General features: G+C 66.9%; 1 protein-coding gene across 1 annotated transcript in view; it reads right to left on the bottom strand.

Moving 5' to 3' along the window:
• The window catches only part of SHANK2 (SH3 and multiple ankyrin repeat domains 2), a gene marked incomplete at both ends in the record, with an annotated part of 168,957 nt that extends 164,509 nt beyond the window's left edge, over nucleotides 1-4,448 (bottom strand). Inside the window, 2 exon segments of the mRNA XM_084248246.1 lie at nucleotides 1,043-1,249; nucleotides 4,242-4,448. Of these exon segments, the coding sequence (XP_084104372.1) occupies nucleotides 1,043-1,249; nucleotides 4,242-4,448 (414 nt within the window).
• Between the last annotated feature and the right edge of the window lie 10,580 nt (nucleotides 4,449-15,028).

The raw sequence follows: 15,028 nt of genomic DNA, 5'->3' as shown, positions 1-15,028 counted from the left end.
GCCACACCTCGCGCCAGGCCCTTCCCGCACCCGGGCCCTCCCCGCCCCCCAGCCCAGCGTTCAGGAGCCACGCGCCCCGGAGGTGTGCCCCCCGCCCGTCACCTGGCTGAACCCAGAAAGGCTGAGGGCGTGTGCACCAGCGGCTGCCTCCAGACACGAGGCTCTGCTAGGGCCAGGGCCCCTCCACCCAGGGAGATGGGCGGCAGGGGGCTTCTCCGCGGCCACCAGTGGCCTGGTGTGGCTGCGGGGAGGGGGCTCAGGACACAAGCCCTCCCCAGCCAGGGCACAGCAAGGCCCTGGCTAAGAGGGGCCAGCTGGGTGCTCCATGGCCACCCTCAGCGGGCCCCAGCTCTTCACGAGGCCAGGCAGGACCATCCTGGATATGCCGGCCATGCCCAGAACCCCCACCAGGGGCCTCTCGCTGGCACCAATGAGCACTCAGGTTGGCACAGCGCAACCCCCCACTGCCACGAGGTGGCCGCTGCTCCCTACCGTCCCCCTGACCCGGCCCCTCCCGCAGGAGCCCCTCCGTGGGATCTGGTCAGCCCAGTCTCACAGTGCCCACCAGGGCTGGCACGGGCAGAAGGGGCGGCCTCTGCCCGCTGTGAGGCCTCCAGCATCCAGAGGTGGTAGGGCCCACGGGGTCCCCCTCCGGCCCACTACAGCCACCACCACTCGCGGCAGTGTGCCGAGAAACGGCCCCATCACGGCCACCGCAGCGGCTCGGCAGGTGTGGGAGCCTGGCATGGACATCTGGGGCAGCACGCAGGGCGGAACCCGCTCCCCAGGGACATGCCTGAGGCTGCCCATGCCTGTATCTCCCACTCCAGAGGTCCAATGGCTGTGCCACCCTCCAGGCCCCAGAGAGAACAGAAAGCAGGGGGCCCCCCCGGCCAGCTGGCCAGCTGCTGGCCGCCCCAAGCACAAGCAGGAGCCCCCAGGCGGAGCAGGGCCCGGACTCGAAGTGCAGGGACAGACAGGCCCGCTCTGCAGGGCAGCGGAGAGCCTGGCGGGGCCTGCAGGCTCAGGGCGGGGGGCCTACCTCCAGCGAGGGCACGCCCTTGCCCGCGGGCGGCTGCGGGTACTCGCGCAGGAGCCGCTCCTCGTCCAGGAACTTGCCGTCGCGCCCGCCGCTGGCCGGCTGGAACAGCCCGTAGTTGAGCACGTCCTTCAGGCTCTGGTTCAGGGAGCAGAGCACGCGCTGCTTGGCCGTCCACACCGTGGCGTCCGGGTCGAAGCGCAGGCACTTCTGCGGGGGGTGCAGCGCTGTGGTCAGCGGGGCGCCGGGCCCCCTGGCCGCTGCGACCCTCCCACGGGACAAGGGCAGGGTGCTGTCGGCTTGAAGAGGTGCCGGGTTCAGAGGGCGGGGGCCTGGGTCACCCCTGGAAGGAGTTTCGCCAGATGGCCCCTCTCCGGGCCCGGCCAGCTTCCCCACGAGGCAGAGACGTCCAGCCACACGCAAAACACAAGCTTATCATAAAGGAAGGGGAGGCGGCTCGGGCAGACGCCAGCGGGCAGGAGGGCTGCGCCCAGAGGCCAGGGCTGAGAGGGCTGCCCACGGCGCCCCGGGCGGGCAGGTGGGGGAGGCAGCCTGGCAAAGGGGGGAGGCAGCAGAGGGAGCCCCAGCAGCCCAGGCGGGAGGGGCTGCCCCTGGCCAGGAAGATGCCCTGACACGGCGTCCCCCAGGGAGGCACCTTCTTTGGGGGACCAAGGAGGTGCTGCGGCTGGCACCGGAGGTCTTTCCCATACTGGGGCTGACTGGGTCCACCGGAGAGGGCGGGAGACTTGCACCGGCCCCAGCTCCCCCACGCCGGCAGCTTTCCAGCAGCTCTGCTCACCACGCCTCCAGCTTCTGGTCTGTGACGGCTCCTCCCCACGCCTCGCCGCCCCCCACCCCGCGGCCTCTACTCCAGCCTCCCCCCGCGGCCTCTACTCCAGCCTCCACCGAGGGCGACAGTTACGAAAAACCGTTTGATCCAAAACTTGTATCAGCTGCCCCCAGAGCTAATTTTTTTTAATGAGTCAATGGCGCCCACAACCAACCAGGAACACTCTGCCTGAACATCGCAGCACCCCAAGAATGGGAATGTCCCCCATGTGGGCTCCCAGGCCCCTGGACCCCACCAAGGTCCAGGGAAAGCAAGGGCCACTGACCACAGCTGCCGGTTTGGGTGAGTTCAAGTCCTGTCCTACTGTGCGCAGGTGCAGCAGAGGCGCCCAGTGTGCTCCATAAACTGCCTTTGGAAACCAGCAAGGCCTGATGTCCACGGGGAGCAGCTGTCAGGGAGGCAGGAGCCCGGGGCCCCCTCCCAGTCCTGGGTCCCCGGGCCAGGTGGAAACTCTGGGCACTCAAGAGTTTTGTTCAACAGGCAGCCTGTCCCCGCGGGGACCTGACCCAGCCCTGCGTCCCTCTCCAGGGTCACAGGCTGAGTTCCCAGGCGCCTTCCAGTGACACCTTAGGGACCTTCCGCTGCTTCTCCTGCCCCACCCCTGGCGGAGTGAGGGTGCCTGGGATTGCTAGGCAAGGCCAGCTCTGTCCCTGTGACCAGGGCAGTGCCCCAGGCACACCCATTCCTGCTGGACTCTGGACCCAACCACGCGGACCTGCTGCCTAGAGCCCAGGAGGTGCCAGCTTCCATGGGACGCCCGAGCCCCTCGGCCGCCCCCACAGCTCCTGCCACCAGGTGCTGGTGAGTTGAACTGGGAGACTAACCCCCGGGACCCACACGGATGCAGAGCCCGGCTGGGCCAGGCACCCACTGGGGCAGGGTGGCCACCTGCCAGGGCGGAGCTGGACAGGGCTGCTCTGACTCAAAACCAGCCAGAGGGGGAATTCCAGGGAGAAGCACGGCTCGCGTCCCCAGCCCGGCACCCCGAAAATGCAGAGGAGGACGCGGTGGCTCCACATGTCCTGGTGTCTAGACAGAGCTTGAGCGGATGGTGGACGGTGGGTGGCTGGGGCACGCACGGGGCTGTCGGGGGCTGGGGAGGGGGTGGCAGCCTCGCAGGCTGGGTGCAGCATGTCCTGGTCCACCCCACGCCCAGGAGGGGCGAGAGGACAGGTGGGGGGGTCGTTCTCAGCACCTGGCCTGAGGCCAGGGGTCCCTGTACCTCATGCCCCGGCCGAGAGCTGGACACAGACATGAGACTCAGCGCCCGGCTCCAAGGACGCCCTGAGCAGCACTGGGCAGAACAAGGGGATCTGGAGACAGACGCGGGTTCCTAGCGCGCCCTTCACGGTTCAGTGTGCCGCAGAGGGCGTGTCCTGCGCGTCCCTGCGGCTGCCACAAAGGACCCGCACACGGGGCAGGAGCGTCGGGCGGCGAGGCCCCAGCAGCCGCTCACGCTTCTCACAAAGAGCCGTCACCCAGGGCAACCCGCCGAAACTGGGTCAACCCCCGGAGGCCGCTGGCCAGAGGCTCCAGGCTTTCTGCCGTGGACACAGCCCCACCGGCTACGCTGGGGGCGTGCAGGGACCCCAGGCTGAGGACACGACAATCCAGGGGTCAGGCCATCTACGACATGTTTAGGCTGTGGATTCGGTTTCCCGGTCAGAATAGCATTTTCCAAAGGGCACAAGCGTCTCAGCAGCCCTGTTTGCCATGGGGAGACAAGGGCAGAGGGTGTGTCCTGGTGACCTGTCAAGGGCCAGTTCCCGGCCCCCAGTCTTGTCCCAGTGACAGCGAACTGAGAGGTGCTGGTCCCCGGGCCCCCCTGGGGTGAGAGGTGCCCGTGACTGTCCCCGGGGGTCAGCTGGCTTTTTCCTTTCGAGGGCCACACTTTCAGGCAGCCCACAGCCCGCAGAGGGTCTGCAGTGGGCTGAGAGGTCCTCTTCAAAGCAATGAATTGAGAAGAGATAATGGCAGGCAGAGTGGGGGCAACTCAGCCAGGCCCGGTCTGACCCATGCAGGAACCGAGGCTGAGTGTGGGGCCTGGGGTGAAAATCACGCAGAGCACAGGGTGGGGGCGGCAGAGCCCCCCTGGCTGGAGCCCGCTGGCTCAAGTCTCACTGTGCACTCGCCGCCTGGCATGTAGAAGGGCCTGGCACACAGTAGGGCCTGGCACATAGTAGGCACTCAGTGGCTGGAGGGATAGCAGCACAGTGGCATGAGGGCAGCAGGCAGGGGTGCAGCTGGCCTGGCGGGAGGATGTGCGGGTGGAGGAGGGGCATAGGAGGGTTTGGAGCTGGCTGGCGCCCTGGGGTGCCTCGGCTCCCAGCACAGCGGGGCGGGGTGGCTCACCGTCTGCTGCAGGTCCTGGATGAGAATGCGGATCACCAATGTGTTGCCCTGGGCCTCCTCCGCCCTGGCGCCGCCCGGCTTGTGTGAGGTGGCCCGGATGGTGTCGTAGATGGTCTCCTCCTTGGAGCTGTCCGACTCAGAGCCCCCGGAGTAGTCGGAGAAGCTCTGGGCCATCTCCTCCTCGCTGGACGTGGGGCTGCGCGGCATGGCTGCCTATGCCTGGGAGGGCAGAGCAACAGCAGGGAGCTGTCAGGTGCAGGAGAGGAAGCGGCGCAGGGAGGGTGGGGGCGCGGGGAGGCAAGGGTGCAGGGAGCCGAGCTGGTGCTCAGGTTCAGGCCGGCACCCGTCAGCAGGAGTGGCGGCCTCAGCCCTCCTGCGGCCGCAGTGACACCGAGGATGGACAGCTCAGCCCCTCCCTCGGCCAAGCCAGGCCCAGCGGGGCAGCGCTGCGACCAGGACGGGGTGACCGCTCACGCCAGCCATGGCCGCGCGAGGACGGGGCAGCTGAACTGTGCGGGCTGAGGACAGGCTGCCTCTGGCTCCCCGGGAGAAGCAGTGCCGGCTCCTGTGCAGAGGTGCCCGAGCGCAGAACCGCCCTCCCTGCACACAGCCGCGACGGGGAACGTGTGAGAGCAGAAGGGCCGGGCCAGGCTCAGAAAGAGATGGCCCTGGCGGGGGGCAGCAGGGCCCTGAGTCAGAGCCGCCTGAGGCCGGGGACTCGGGGTCCCCAGGAGTCCAGGGCAGCTGGCGTGAAGTCTGCATCAAGGGCCGTGAAAGCTCCCCGGTGAAGGGCGGGTCAGGCGCCGACGGTGGCCTCGGACCTCGGCTCCTAAGAGCCGGGAGAAGGACACAGCCGGGACTCTGCAGTGGGCATCGCCCCGCTGGGCCCCTCTGCAAGGGCAGGTCCGGAAAGGCCAGGGGAGAAGCTGGTGTGAACCGGGGTGCGGGAGCCGAGGAGCACGGGCCACCACGGGCCACCGGCTTCTACAAAAACTCCTCCCCTGGTGGCGCAGCTGTTGAGCGCCGGGGTGCAAGGCTGCCTGCAGCCTCTGCAGCACCAGTTCGATCCCCGGCCACCGGTGAGGGTCCCACAAAAAAAAAAAAAAAAACCCCACCTCTGGAAAGGTCAAGGCCAGGCAGGAGCAAAGGCGGGGTCACTCCTGGCAGCAGGGCTGTCCTGGGGGGGCGTTTGTGATGCAATGAGGCAGAGGCTGGAGAGGGCCCCACACCCTCATGAGCCACAGGCCGCCCTCCTAGGGGAGCTGGGGGGAGGGCCCCGCAGAGACCCCCGGGTCTCCTGGTGGATGAAGGCGCCAGAGGCACGCAGATGACCCCCAGGGAGACCCGGAGCAAACAGAGAGTGAGCGCAGGACGAGGCCAACCCAGCAGCCAGCGGGGCCCACAGAGCCCGGCCCAGCCCAGGCCCGCCCCTGCCGGGCCTCCCTCGCGTCTCAGACCACCCAGCACCCGCCCCACCCCACCCCCAGTGCCCGCTCGCTCCCAGCACATGCGGGAAGCCTCCAGGGGCACCCACCCGCTTCCCCAGTGACGCCCGCAGCCTATGGTTTCAGGTCCACGGTGAGCGCCTCCTCCTGGAGCCCACCTGGCGCCCGCAGCCTGTCCCTCCATCCCTCTCGCCGCCTGGTTTCCATGCCCTCTGGGCTTCTGCTTATTCACTGCTGCCCCCCCAACGTCCGGGACCCAGCATGCTGCGTCCAGAACCCCCAGAGGAGCAGGCCCAAGAGGAGCCCCCAGAGGAGCAGGCCCCCAGAGGAGCAGGCCCAAGACTTGGGGAGCGTGTGGGCCTGGGTGAGGCCGAGCAGTGCTGAGCCAGTGCAGTGCCCAGGCTGATGCCCACAGCAGCTGGGGGCTTTGTGGAAGGCCGAGCTCAGGCTGGAGCTTGGAAGGGGTCCACGCTGAACTCAGAGTGTTTGTGATGACTTCGCAGGCCACATCCGACAGCCCTGGACCCATGAGGGTGGCCGTGGACACGCAGGTCTGAACCGGGGGCACAGCCCAAGCATCCCTCCAGCAGAAGGTGGCGTGGGGGGTCATGCCAGGAAACCCAGCACAGCTCCACACCCCGGAGGGAGCCCAGACGGCGAGGAGGGCGCCTGGCCCACCCTCAGGCCCCGGGTGTCCCCACACGACACTGTCCTTGCCACCTGCGTGGCCGTCAGCACAGAGGCCCCGCGCAGGACACACGGGGACGGGGGGCCCCCTCAGCCGCGACGGTCCGGGAGCACGAGGCCTGAAGCCTGAGAACTGGTCTTGACCTCAAGAGGGGCCCGGGCAAGGTGCCAGGGAGACCGTGGGAGGCAGGCACCGGGAGCGTGACCACCACCGCCGGGGGAGGCCAGGCAGCAGAGGGCCCGTCCCATCTGCCTCTGCGCGCGGTCGTCAGACCGGCTCCGGGTGCCGGGACGCGCTCGCACGAAGGGCCCACGCGTTCGTCCGGGGCTTAAACAGAAGTGAGCCCGGCAAGGACCAAGCGGCCTGGGCCTCGGAGGGCCGGGGAGGCCCCAGAGAGGACCGCAGGGCAAAGAGAGCATGCAGACCGGCTCCTCCTCTGGGAGCACCAGCCTCGGCACGGAGCCGTGGGACCCCGTCCTGGAAACCTCTGCCCCCGGCGCCTGCTTCCAGGAAGCAGCCAAGACTCCATGCCTGGCTGCAAAGGGGTCCACACAACACCTCCCGGGACAGCCCGGCCCACGCCGGGCAGACGAGCCCCGCTCGGAGACGGAGGGCTGAGCTGGGCGAGACGGGGGCCAAGGGACACGCCCTCCTCTCAAGGCCACGGTCACGGCCGGTGGGGAGAGCCTGCGAGGCTGGGGCCGGGCTGGCCGCGGCTCCTCTGACTGTCCTGGGAAAGGAAAGGGGGCAGGTTTGCCTGCGCTGGCCCTCGGGCACAGCGTGAGCCGCGACGGCTGGGCTGGTCGTCTGCTGTGTGAGATCTGCTCACCCCGAGTCCGCGAGACCCCAGGGGGTGAGCAGCCCTGGGCTTCATAGGGGCCAGGAACCTGCATCCAGTTCAGGAAGGGACACCCCGCAAACGCGGGCTCTAGGGAGGGGGCCTCATGTGACCCCAATTACATACGCTAAAGCCCAACCCTCCAGTGCAGCCAAATCTGGGGCGGGGACAGGGGCGAGCTCCAGTGAGGTCCCAGGGCTGAAATGAAGACGGCAGGCCAGGGGTAGCCCCGCGCCACACCGGGCAGGGGTTTTGGGAAGCCCCGTCCCCCTCATGCCACCCTGCCTGGTGGACGGTGCCCTCAGCTGCAGGGCCTCAGAGCCCTGGGCCCCGCCCGGCCAGGCTCAAGCCTCCGGGAGAGTCTCTGGAAGTCAGCCCCCGCCCAGCAGCTGCCACCCCCATGCCCCGCACCAGCCCAGACTCGGGGGACTTCCACTGCCCAGCGCTGGACATCTGCTTCAGGGTGTGAAGCCCGCTGGGCGAGAACCCACGTGGACTCATATGGGTGGACGCCACGCTGCAGGCCAGGGCGCAGATCGGGGGTCAGCAGAGGCACCCCCACCGTGTGCGGGCGGCCGCCCTGTCCTCTCCCCTGAGCTGCAAGCGTCTTCCCAGCCGACCTGGGAGTCACGTAAATGTGTGAGGAGCGCCGGACAAACGCAGCCGAGAAGCCAGCGGCCCGCTGCCTCCCACCCGGGACGGCAGCCCAGACGTGCCCGTCCCGGCTCAAGCCCCCGCCCTGTTCCTCGAGCACCGAGGCAGAACACCTCGTGAGAATTTACGAGATCTGCATTTGAAAAGATACCCGTGGTGACCCAACGCCCCTTCTTCGGGGCGCCCGCGGCTGGTGGGACCGGGGACCTGGAACCTGCCGGAAGGAACAGGTCTGCAGGTGAGGCCGCACCTGAGCGGAGCAGCCCCAGCCGGGGTGCATGCACGAGCTGCAGGGAAGCCAGGCGTCCGGGCGTGGAGCGAGAAGTCAGACATGAACCCGACGACCCCGGGCCCGAGGTCCTCCGCCAGGGGCCACCTGTGTCTGGTTCAGACACGGCCCAGCCGCAGGTGGCCGCACAGGAGGGCCGGGGGGCCGTGCGGCTGCTGCGTCCTGGCTCCGCGCCCGTCCGGCCGGGACGCCACCTGCCTCGGGCTCTTCCTGCTGCCAGGACTCAGGAAGGTGGGCGCCTTCACCTCCCGCAACTCCAAACACTTCCTCCTCTCGAGGAAGCCCGGCCCCTGGGCCCCCACCTGCCGCCCCGCCCGTCCGCAGCCCCAGCGGCTCCTGCAGATGGGCTGGGACCCGCGTGTGAGCGGAGTCGCTCTCGGCCCGGCCGGTCGGCCCCTCGCCCTGCCCCGCGCCTCACATTTCTCTTTTGAGGAAAGTTTCGCCCTTGCTCCAAGTTACCTCCGCCTACAGGTGAGTCCTCTGTCTAAATCACTCCAAACGCGGGAACCACCCCAGCCGGGGCCCCCCTCCCAGCGGCTGCTGCGTCCTCAGCGGCCACTAAGGTCAAATGCTATTTGGAAACTATATTGTGTGTTTTTTTCAAAACCGCAACTGAAAATAACAAGTCACGTGAGAAAATTCCTCCTAGATTGCCAAGAAAAACCTGCTCTCCAGGTGAGCAAACATCAGACGAGAGCCCTGCCAGCCCCCGCGCCCCTTTTCTCCCAGGCTGCTGGGAGGCTCAGCGATCAAGACGCGTGACTGTAGGCGTGTCCTGCGTGCCCCACAGACACGAGTACCACACACACATGCACAGATAGAGACACAGATGCACAGACACGCACACAGACAGACACAGACACACAGACACACACACCCAGGTGCACACACAGACCTCCCGGGCACCGTCGTCCCAGCTCTCCATTCACGCATCCCCCGTCTGCTGCTTCTCCCCAACCGTCCAGGCGAGGCAGGATGGGCTCCCCGCCGCCGCTGGCCCGTCCTGCACGTGTTTATGACTGAGGGAGAGGGGACAGGACCCCTGGAGCTCACTCCTGCTTCCAGCTCCCGGCCTGCTCACCGCCCACCTGGCCCCATCCATGGCGCCGAGTCCCGCCCCGGCCGGGTGCTTTCCACGCCGTGGTGAACAAGCCCGTCCCGAGGGCTCCCTGACAGCACAGCTCCCGCCTCCTGATTCCCCTGGCTGAGGGGGTTCCCGCTGCACTCCCTGTACCAGGAAGGCCGAGCCCAACACCCGTGCGTCCCCCCTCCCTCTCGGGACAGTGTCCAGGCGGAGCTGTGGGCCCGGCTCTCTGCCGCAGAAGCCCCTGCAGATGGGATCATTCCAGACTTTCTACGGGAAGGCAGGGCGCCGGAAGAACGGAAGTCATTTTGAGAAAGAACTGAGTAAGACGGCCTGTCTACACCGCCCTGAGACGCCACACAGCCACGCGACCAGGCAGGGCTCGGTGGAGGGACAGGCGTGGCGGCCAGCGGGGCTCAGAGTAGACCGTCACCTCCCAGGGCGGGCAGCGGCCTCTGAGCGATGGTGCTCGGGCAGCGGCGGGAGAATAAGGAGCATCAGCCGGAGTCTCGTGGCCGAACAGAAACTCAAAAACTCTAACTTCCGAGAAAGGGACACCTCGAAAGAGACACCTGAGGAGCAGGGCTGGGAGGAGCTGCCGCACCTGGTGTCCCAAGCACAGCGCATTAACGGAAATGCCGGGGTGTGGGGTCTCGGCAAAATTTAAATCTTTTGTTCTGCGCAAGAGCCCGTTAAGAGGATGAAGCGCAAACCACGGCTAGAGAGAAAATGTCTGCAAAGTTTCTGTCTGATGAAGGACGAGTGTCCAGCACATCCAGGACCCAAGCTCAGCAGGAGTACCCAGTGATGCCGTTTAGCCCTGAGCAGAGACATTTCACAGCCAGGCACTCCGCACCTGGGCAGCCACTCCGCACCTGGGCAGCCGCTCCACACCTGGGCAGCCGCTCCACACCTGGGCAGGCTCTCCACACCTGGGCAGCCGCTCCACACCTGGGCAGGCGCTCCACACCTGGGCAGGCGCTCCACACCTGGGCAGGAGCTCCACACCTGGGCAGGAGCACCACACCTGGGCAGGAGCACCACACCTGGGCAGGCGCTCCACACCTGGGCAGGCGCTCCACACCTGGGCAGGAGCTCCACACCTGGGCAGGCGCTCCACACCTGGGCAGGCGCTCCACACCTGGGCAGGAGCTCCACACCTGGGCAGGAGCATCACACCTGGGCAGCCGCTCCGCACCTGGGCAGCCGCTCCGCACCTGGGCAGCTGCTCCACACCTGGGCAGGAGCTCCACACCTGGGCAGGAGCACCACACCTGGGCAGCTGCTCCACACCTGGGCAGGAGCTCCACACCTGGGCAGGCGCTCCACATCTGGGCAGGAGCTCCGCATCTGGGCAGGAGCTCCACACCTGGATAGCCGCTCCACACCTGAGTAGCCGCTCCACACCTGGACAGCCGCTCCACACCTGGGCAGAAGCTCCACACCTGGGCTGCCGCTCCACACCTGGGCAGCTGCTCCACACCTGGGCAGGTGCTCCACTCACTCGCCATTCAGGAAATACACATGCAGAGGGAGCACTTCACTCCTGCTGAACGGCTGAGACAAAGAGCAGCAACATTGGGAAGGTGAAGACCGGCCAGCCTGCATCACGGCGGGGGTGGAAGATGGCGGCAGGCGTACAGACATGACCAGGCGGCCCCCACGGGCCAGGCCCGCACTCACAGGCATCGACACCAGAGCTGCAACCGCGCAGACACAGATCCCAGCCTCCTAAGTCACAGCCCCCCAGACACCCTAGGGGTGGGGCTGCGGGGCCAGAGGGTCCAGGGCCACGGACCATCTCACCAGCACTGCCAGGAGGGGAAGCCAGACCCAGTGTCACTCCCCGAGGAGTCCATGTCCACCTTGTTATGGAAATGACCGATGAGAGCAGAGGCACAATGGCCGGGGCTCGGGGAGAGACAAGGGCAGTGGGACCCCATGTCGATGGGCGTGTCTGCAGCTGCCACTCTCCTGGCTGGAGAAGGTGGCACAGTCTGCAAGAGATTGCTGCTGGGCAGACTGCTTTGAGGGCACCGGGCTTGCAGTGCTTCGAGGGCACTGCAGACAGAAAGACAGTCTCACGGGTGGGGGCCATTATTTCCTACAAGTATTTTTTAAAACAGGATTATTATTTTTAAAGCTACATGGTGGAAAGCAAGGGGAAGAAGAAGAGGCCAAGCCCGGGCTTCCGTGGGGTTGGACACATAGCCCATGCCCCGGCGTGTGCCCGAAACTGGTGGCAAGAAAAAGGAACGCCTGTGCATAGTCACACAGCCACCAAGTGGCAGTGCCCCAGAGGCCCATCAACTGGGAAATGAATACACAGAACTCGGTCTGTCCAGCTAGGGAATACTACACAGCCCCGAAAAGGAAGGCTCCCTGACACCTGCTACAGCAGGACGAAGCTGGAAACAAAGCCAGAGCCGACGACCTCACCGAGGACGGCCACGAGCCGTGAAACAGTCGGAAGCGGCAAGTCCACTGTCAGGGCAGGTCCGGGTTGGTGGGGCCAGGGAGAGGGACAGGGATGGGGGGCAACTGCCCAGTAGGGTGCGGCTGGTTTGACTGTGCAGGTGGCCGCACCATCCAGCAGCTGAGGAGACGCCCCTTGCACACTTCACGTGGACGACCCGTGAGGCTCATGAAACTGCGGCTCAATAAACCGCTGGAAGAAGGAAAGCAGTGCCTTGCGCGAGGGGGACGAGCTCCCAGCCAGAGCGCCCCCGGCAGAGGACAGCAGAACCTCTGAACCGTGGCAGCACGTCAGCCTGCGGCCACCAGCGATATTTTTAGAAGCGCACGCTGTTCCCCAGAGTGAAAGCGTCACTGTCCAGAACAGCTCTGACCCCAGGAGGGTACCCTGGGCACCGAGCAGCCCCAGCATCCTGGGCCGGAGTCAGGGGGCAGCGTGGGACCAGGGAGCTGACCCTGGCCGCTTACCTGACCGACCCAGCCTGGCACCTCGGGAACGTCCTGGGGGGGCGACGAGGGGAGAGCATGGCTCCGATAGGAGCCTTGCTCTGCTGCCCACGGAGGTCTGTGTCCAGCAAACCTTGTCCATGGGACGACTGAGCTGGACCCCTGGAGTCATGGAGGTTATATGAGTGTTGGGGGGGGGCTCAGCCACCCTCAAGGCTGCTCTCATCCAGAAAACCCACAGAGTGGCCCCGTCCTTCCCTTCTGCGGGTCCATCCCCAAGCAGAGAACCTGGCCCTCCCCAGAGTGAACGCCTGCCTTCAGGCAGAAAACCGGCACAGGAAGCTCACAGAGGCACCGTCCACAACGGGCGGCACAGGAACCACCAAAGACCCACGGACAGCAAAGGGGTGAACAGGCAGGCTCCAGCCCTGCGGGAATATTAGTCAGCCATGAAAAGGAAAGCCACGCTGGTTCTTCTCCAACCCAGCACGGACAATGTCTGGAGACGCACTGCTCAGTGACAGGAGCAAACAGGCCCTGATATGCTCCCAGGAACCATCCAGAACCAGCAGATCCACGGGATAGGACTGGAGGGGGCGCCAGGGGGCCGGCGCCACGTGGGTGTGGGTTAACTTCACATCATGGGAAATTCACCTCAACGATAAAAAATAGTTCTAATTATTTCTAAACACCCACGAGAGCTCAGAACCCACCCCAGGGGGTGAGGAAACACAGCGACGGGCGCGAGGGCAGCCCCCGGGGCTGAGGGGGGAGGAAGCTGCCTCCCGCAGCTGTCACAGCAGCCGCAGGAATGGCCGAGACGTGGACACGGCCTTGTGGGCAAGCTGTCCACGCCGCGGTGACCCCAGGCCAGGGGAACATGACCCCACCTGGGTGGCCGGCTCCCCTAGGACTGGAGGGCGTGGGCAGCACAGGCGGGGAGCCAGGGCCCTACCCCCTGCCTTACCCGCTCCCGCCACGGGAAATCGCTCCTCCAGAGCAGGGCGGAGCGGAAGGAGGCCGCAGCTGGCCTCGGCCTCTGCGCGGCGCTGCGACCCCTCTGTCCAGCTCCCAGAGAGGGCCACGGCACAGGCAGACGTGCGTGGCCCAGTGACAGCCACCTGTCCACTCACTGAGGAACAAAGTTAAAATATTAATGACACCTGCGGGCAAGCCACAGGGCGCCGTGACCAGCAAAGGCACGAAACCCAAGCTGGTGTGTCCATCCCGCCACCCAAGGGCCCGGTAACGGAGCGGTGGGGAGGGACTGCACCCACCGGGCAGAGCATACCGGCCGGGTGTCCTCTCAGGCGATGCCCTGGCGGCTGCCACCGTCTGTGCCTCCCTGGACACGCGAGCAGGGGCAGCGCTCGCTCGCTCTGTCAAGTCTACAAGAGCAGCGTCACTCAGGGCCCCGACCCGGCCCGCGCTTGTTTTTATGACGTTTTATCGGCGCACACACGTGCATGCGCACCCGTGCTTGGCCCCTGGCCGCGCCCGTGCTGCACCCGTGGAGCTGGGGAGAGACTGCGCTGGGCAGTCCAAAGGCTGTGCCGCCCGGGCCTGGAACAGGCCACTGACAGGACCATCGCCTGACAGTCCTCGTGCAGTGGGCGCTGCCGTCTCTGCCCTCCAGAGCAGAGACTGGGGCTGCACAGACCCCCCCACACCTCTCCCCCAAGCGAGGCCCCAGGCTCAGGGATGCCTCAGCCGGGACAGGGGCTTCACCCCGGCTTGCCCAATGAGCCCCCCCCAGTGCTGGCCCTCGGGGGCACGGCAGGCCCTCCCCTCCTCCCCTCAATAGGAGACGCGAGATAAAATTTCAACAGCACAACCACGCCAGGGACACCCGCTCAAGGGCCCAGCAGGTCCACTGGACCAGTGCCCACCGCCTCCCAGCTGGCCGTCTAGAGCCCCTGGGGTGGGCGCGGGGCCCTCCCTGTGGTCTGCTCTTGCCCCTCCACCCCGCTCCCTGCGCACGGGGTGAGCTCCAGGGGATCCCCAGGGCTGCCACGTGCCCTGCTGGGGATGGGGTGCTGGGAGGCCCCTGGATGGCCATCACGCTCAGCCCCGGGAGCGGCTCACGCCCATGGCCCAACAGGGCTCGCCAGAGAGCGCGGGGCGGGGCCAAGGGGTGGCAGGACCCAGACAGGCGCTCACAGAGCCCTGCCCTGGCAGCATGGACGGGGCCACAGGCCGGGCACTGCCAGTAACGGGGCGCAGCTCTCGGAGCAGCAGCGCATGACAGCCCAACTTCGAGTAAACTGTCCTGCCGGATGTCACAGCCGAGGGCGACGTCACCGTCCATTTTCAGGATGCGGGTGGGAGGCCCCAGAGGCCAGGCGGCAGTCACGTGGCCCAGCACCGCCGGCGCAGGGACCCAGGCCTTTCAGGGAATGCAGGGCCTGAGGAAGGCCCGGCCCAGGGTCCCACGAGGTGTCATGTGCGCCCAGACCCCAGGCTGGAGGCCCCGCCCCAAGGCCAGGGGGTCAGTGCAGCCTCTAGAGCCAACTAAGCCGGCCAGAGCTTCCGGCGCTTCCTCTCCTGCAGGGCGATTCCGGCCACCATGCCCGGGGCCGTGCTATCACTGCCCGGCCCAGGCAGCCTCCTCGCCCCACCAGGGTCCGCGCCACCCCAGGCTGCCGGGTGCAGTCCCCTGAGATACCTGGCAGGGTCCCCAGAGAATGTGACCTCCGCTGGTGGGGGCAGAGGGGGTTGTCGGCAGTCTGGGCGGAGCCAGTGTGTCCTGGGCCAGGGGAGGCCTCTGGGAGGGCCCTGCACACGGGGGTTCATCACACAGACTCCCCCTGTGCCTGTGCAGCCGCACCCCATGAGCTGCTTCCTGCTGACACCAGGTCACCCACCGC

The sequence above is a fragment of the Talpa europaea genome (genome assembly GCF_964194135.1).
Source record: "Talpa europaea genome assembly, chromosome: 1".
NCBI classification, from domain to species: Eukaryota; Metazoa; Chordata; class Mammalia; order Eulipotyphla; family Talpidae; genus Talpa; species Talpa europaea.
The sequence above is the reverse complement of the archived record's forward strand: the minus strand, read 5'-3'. Positions and strand labels throughout refer to the sequence as shown.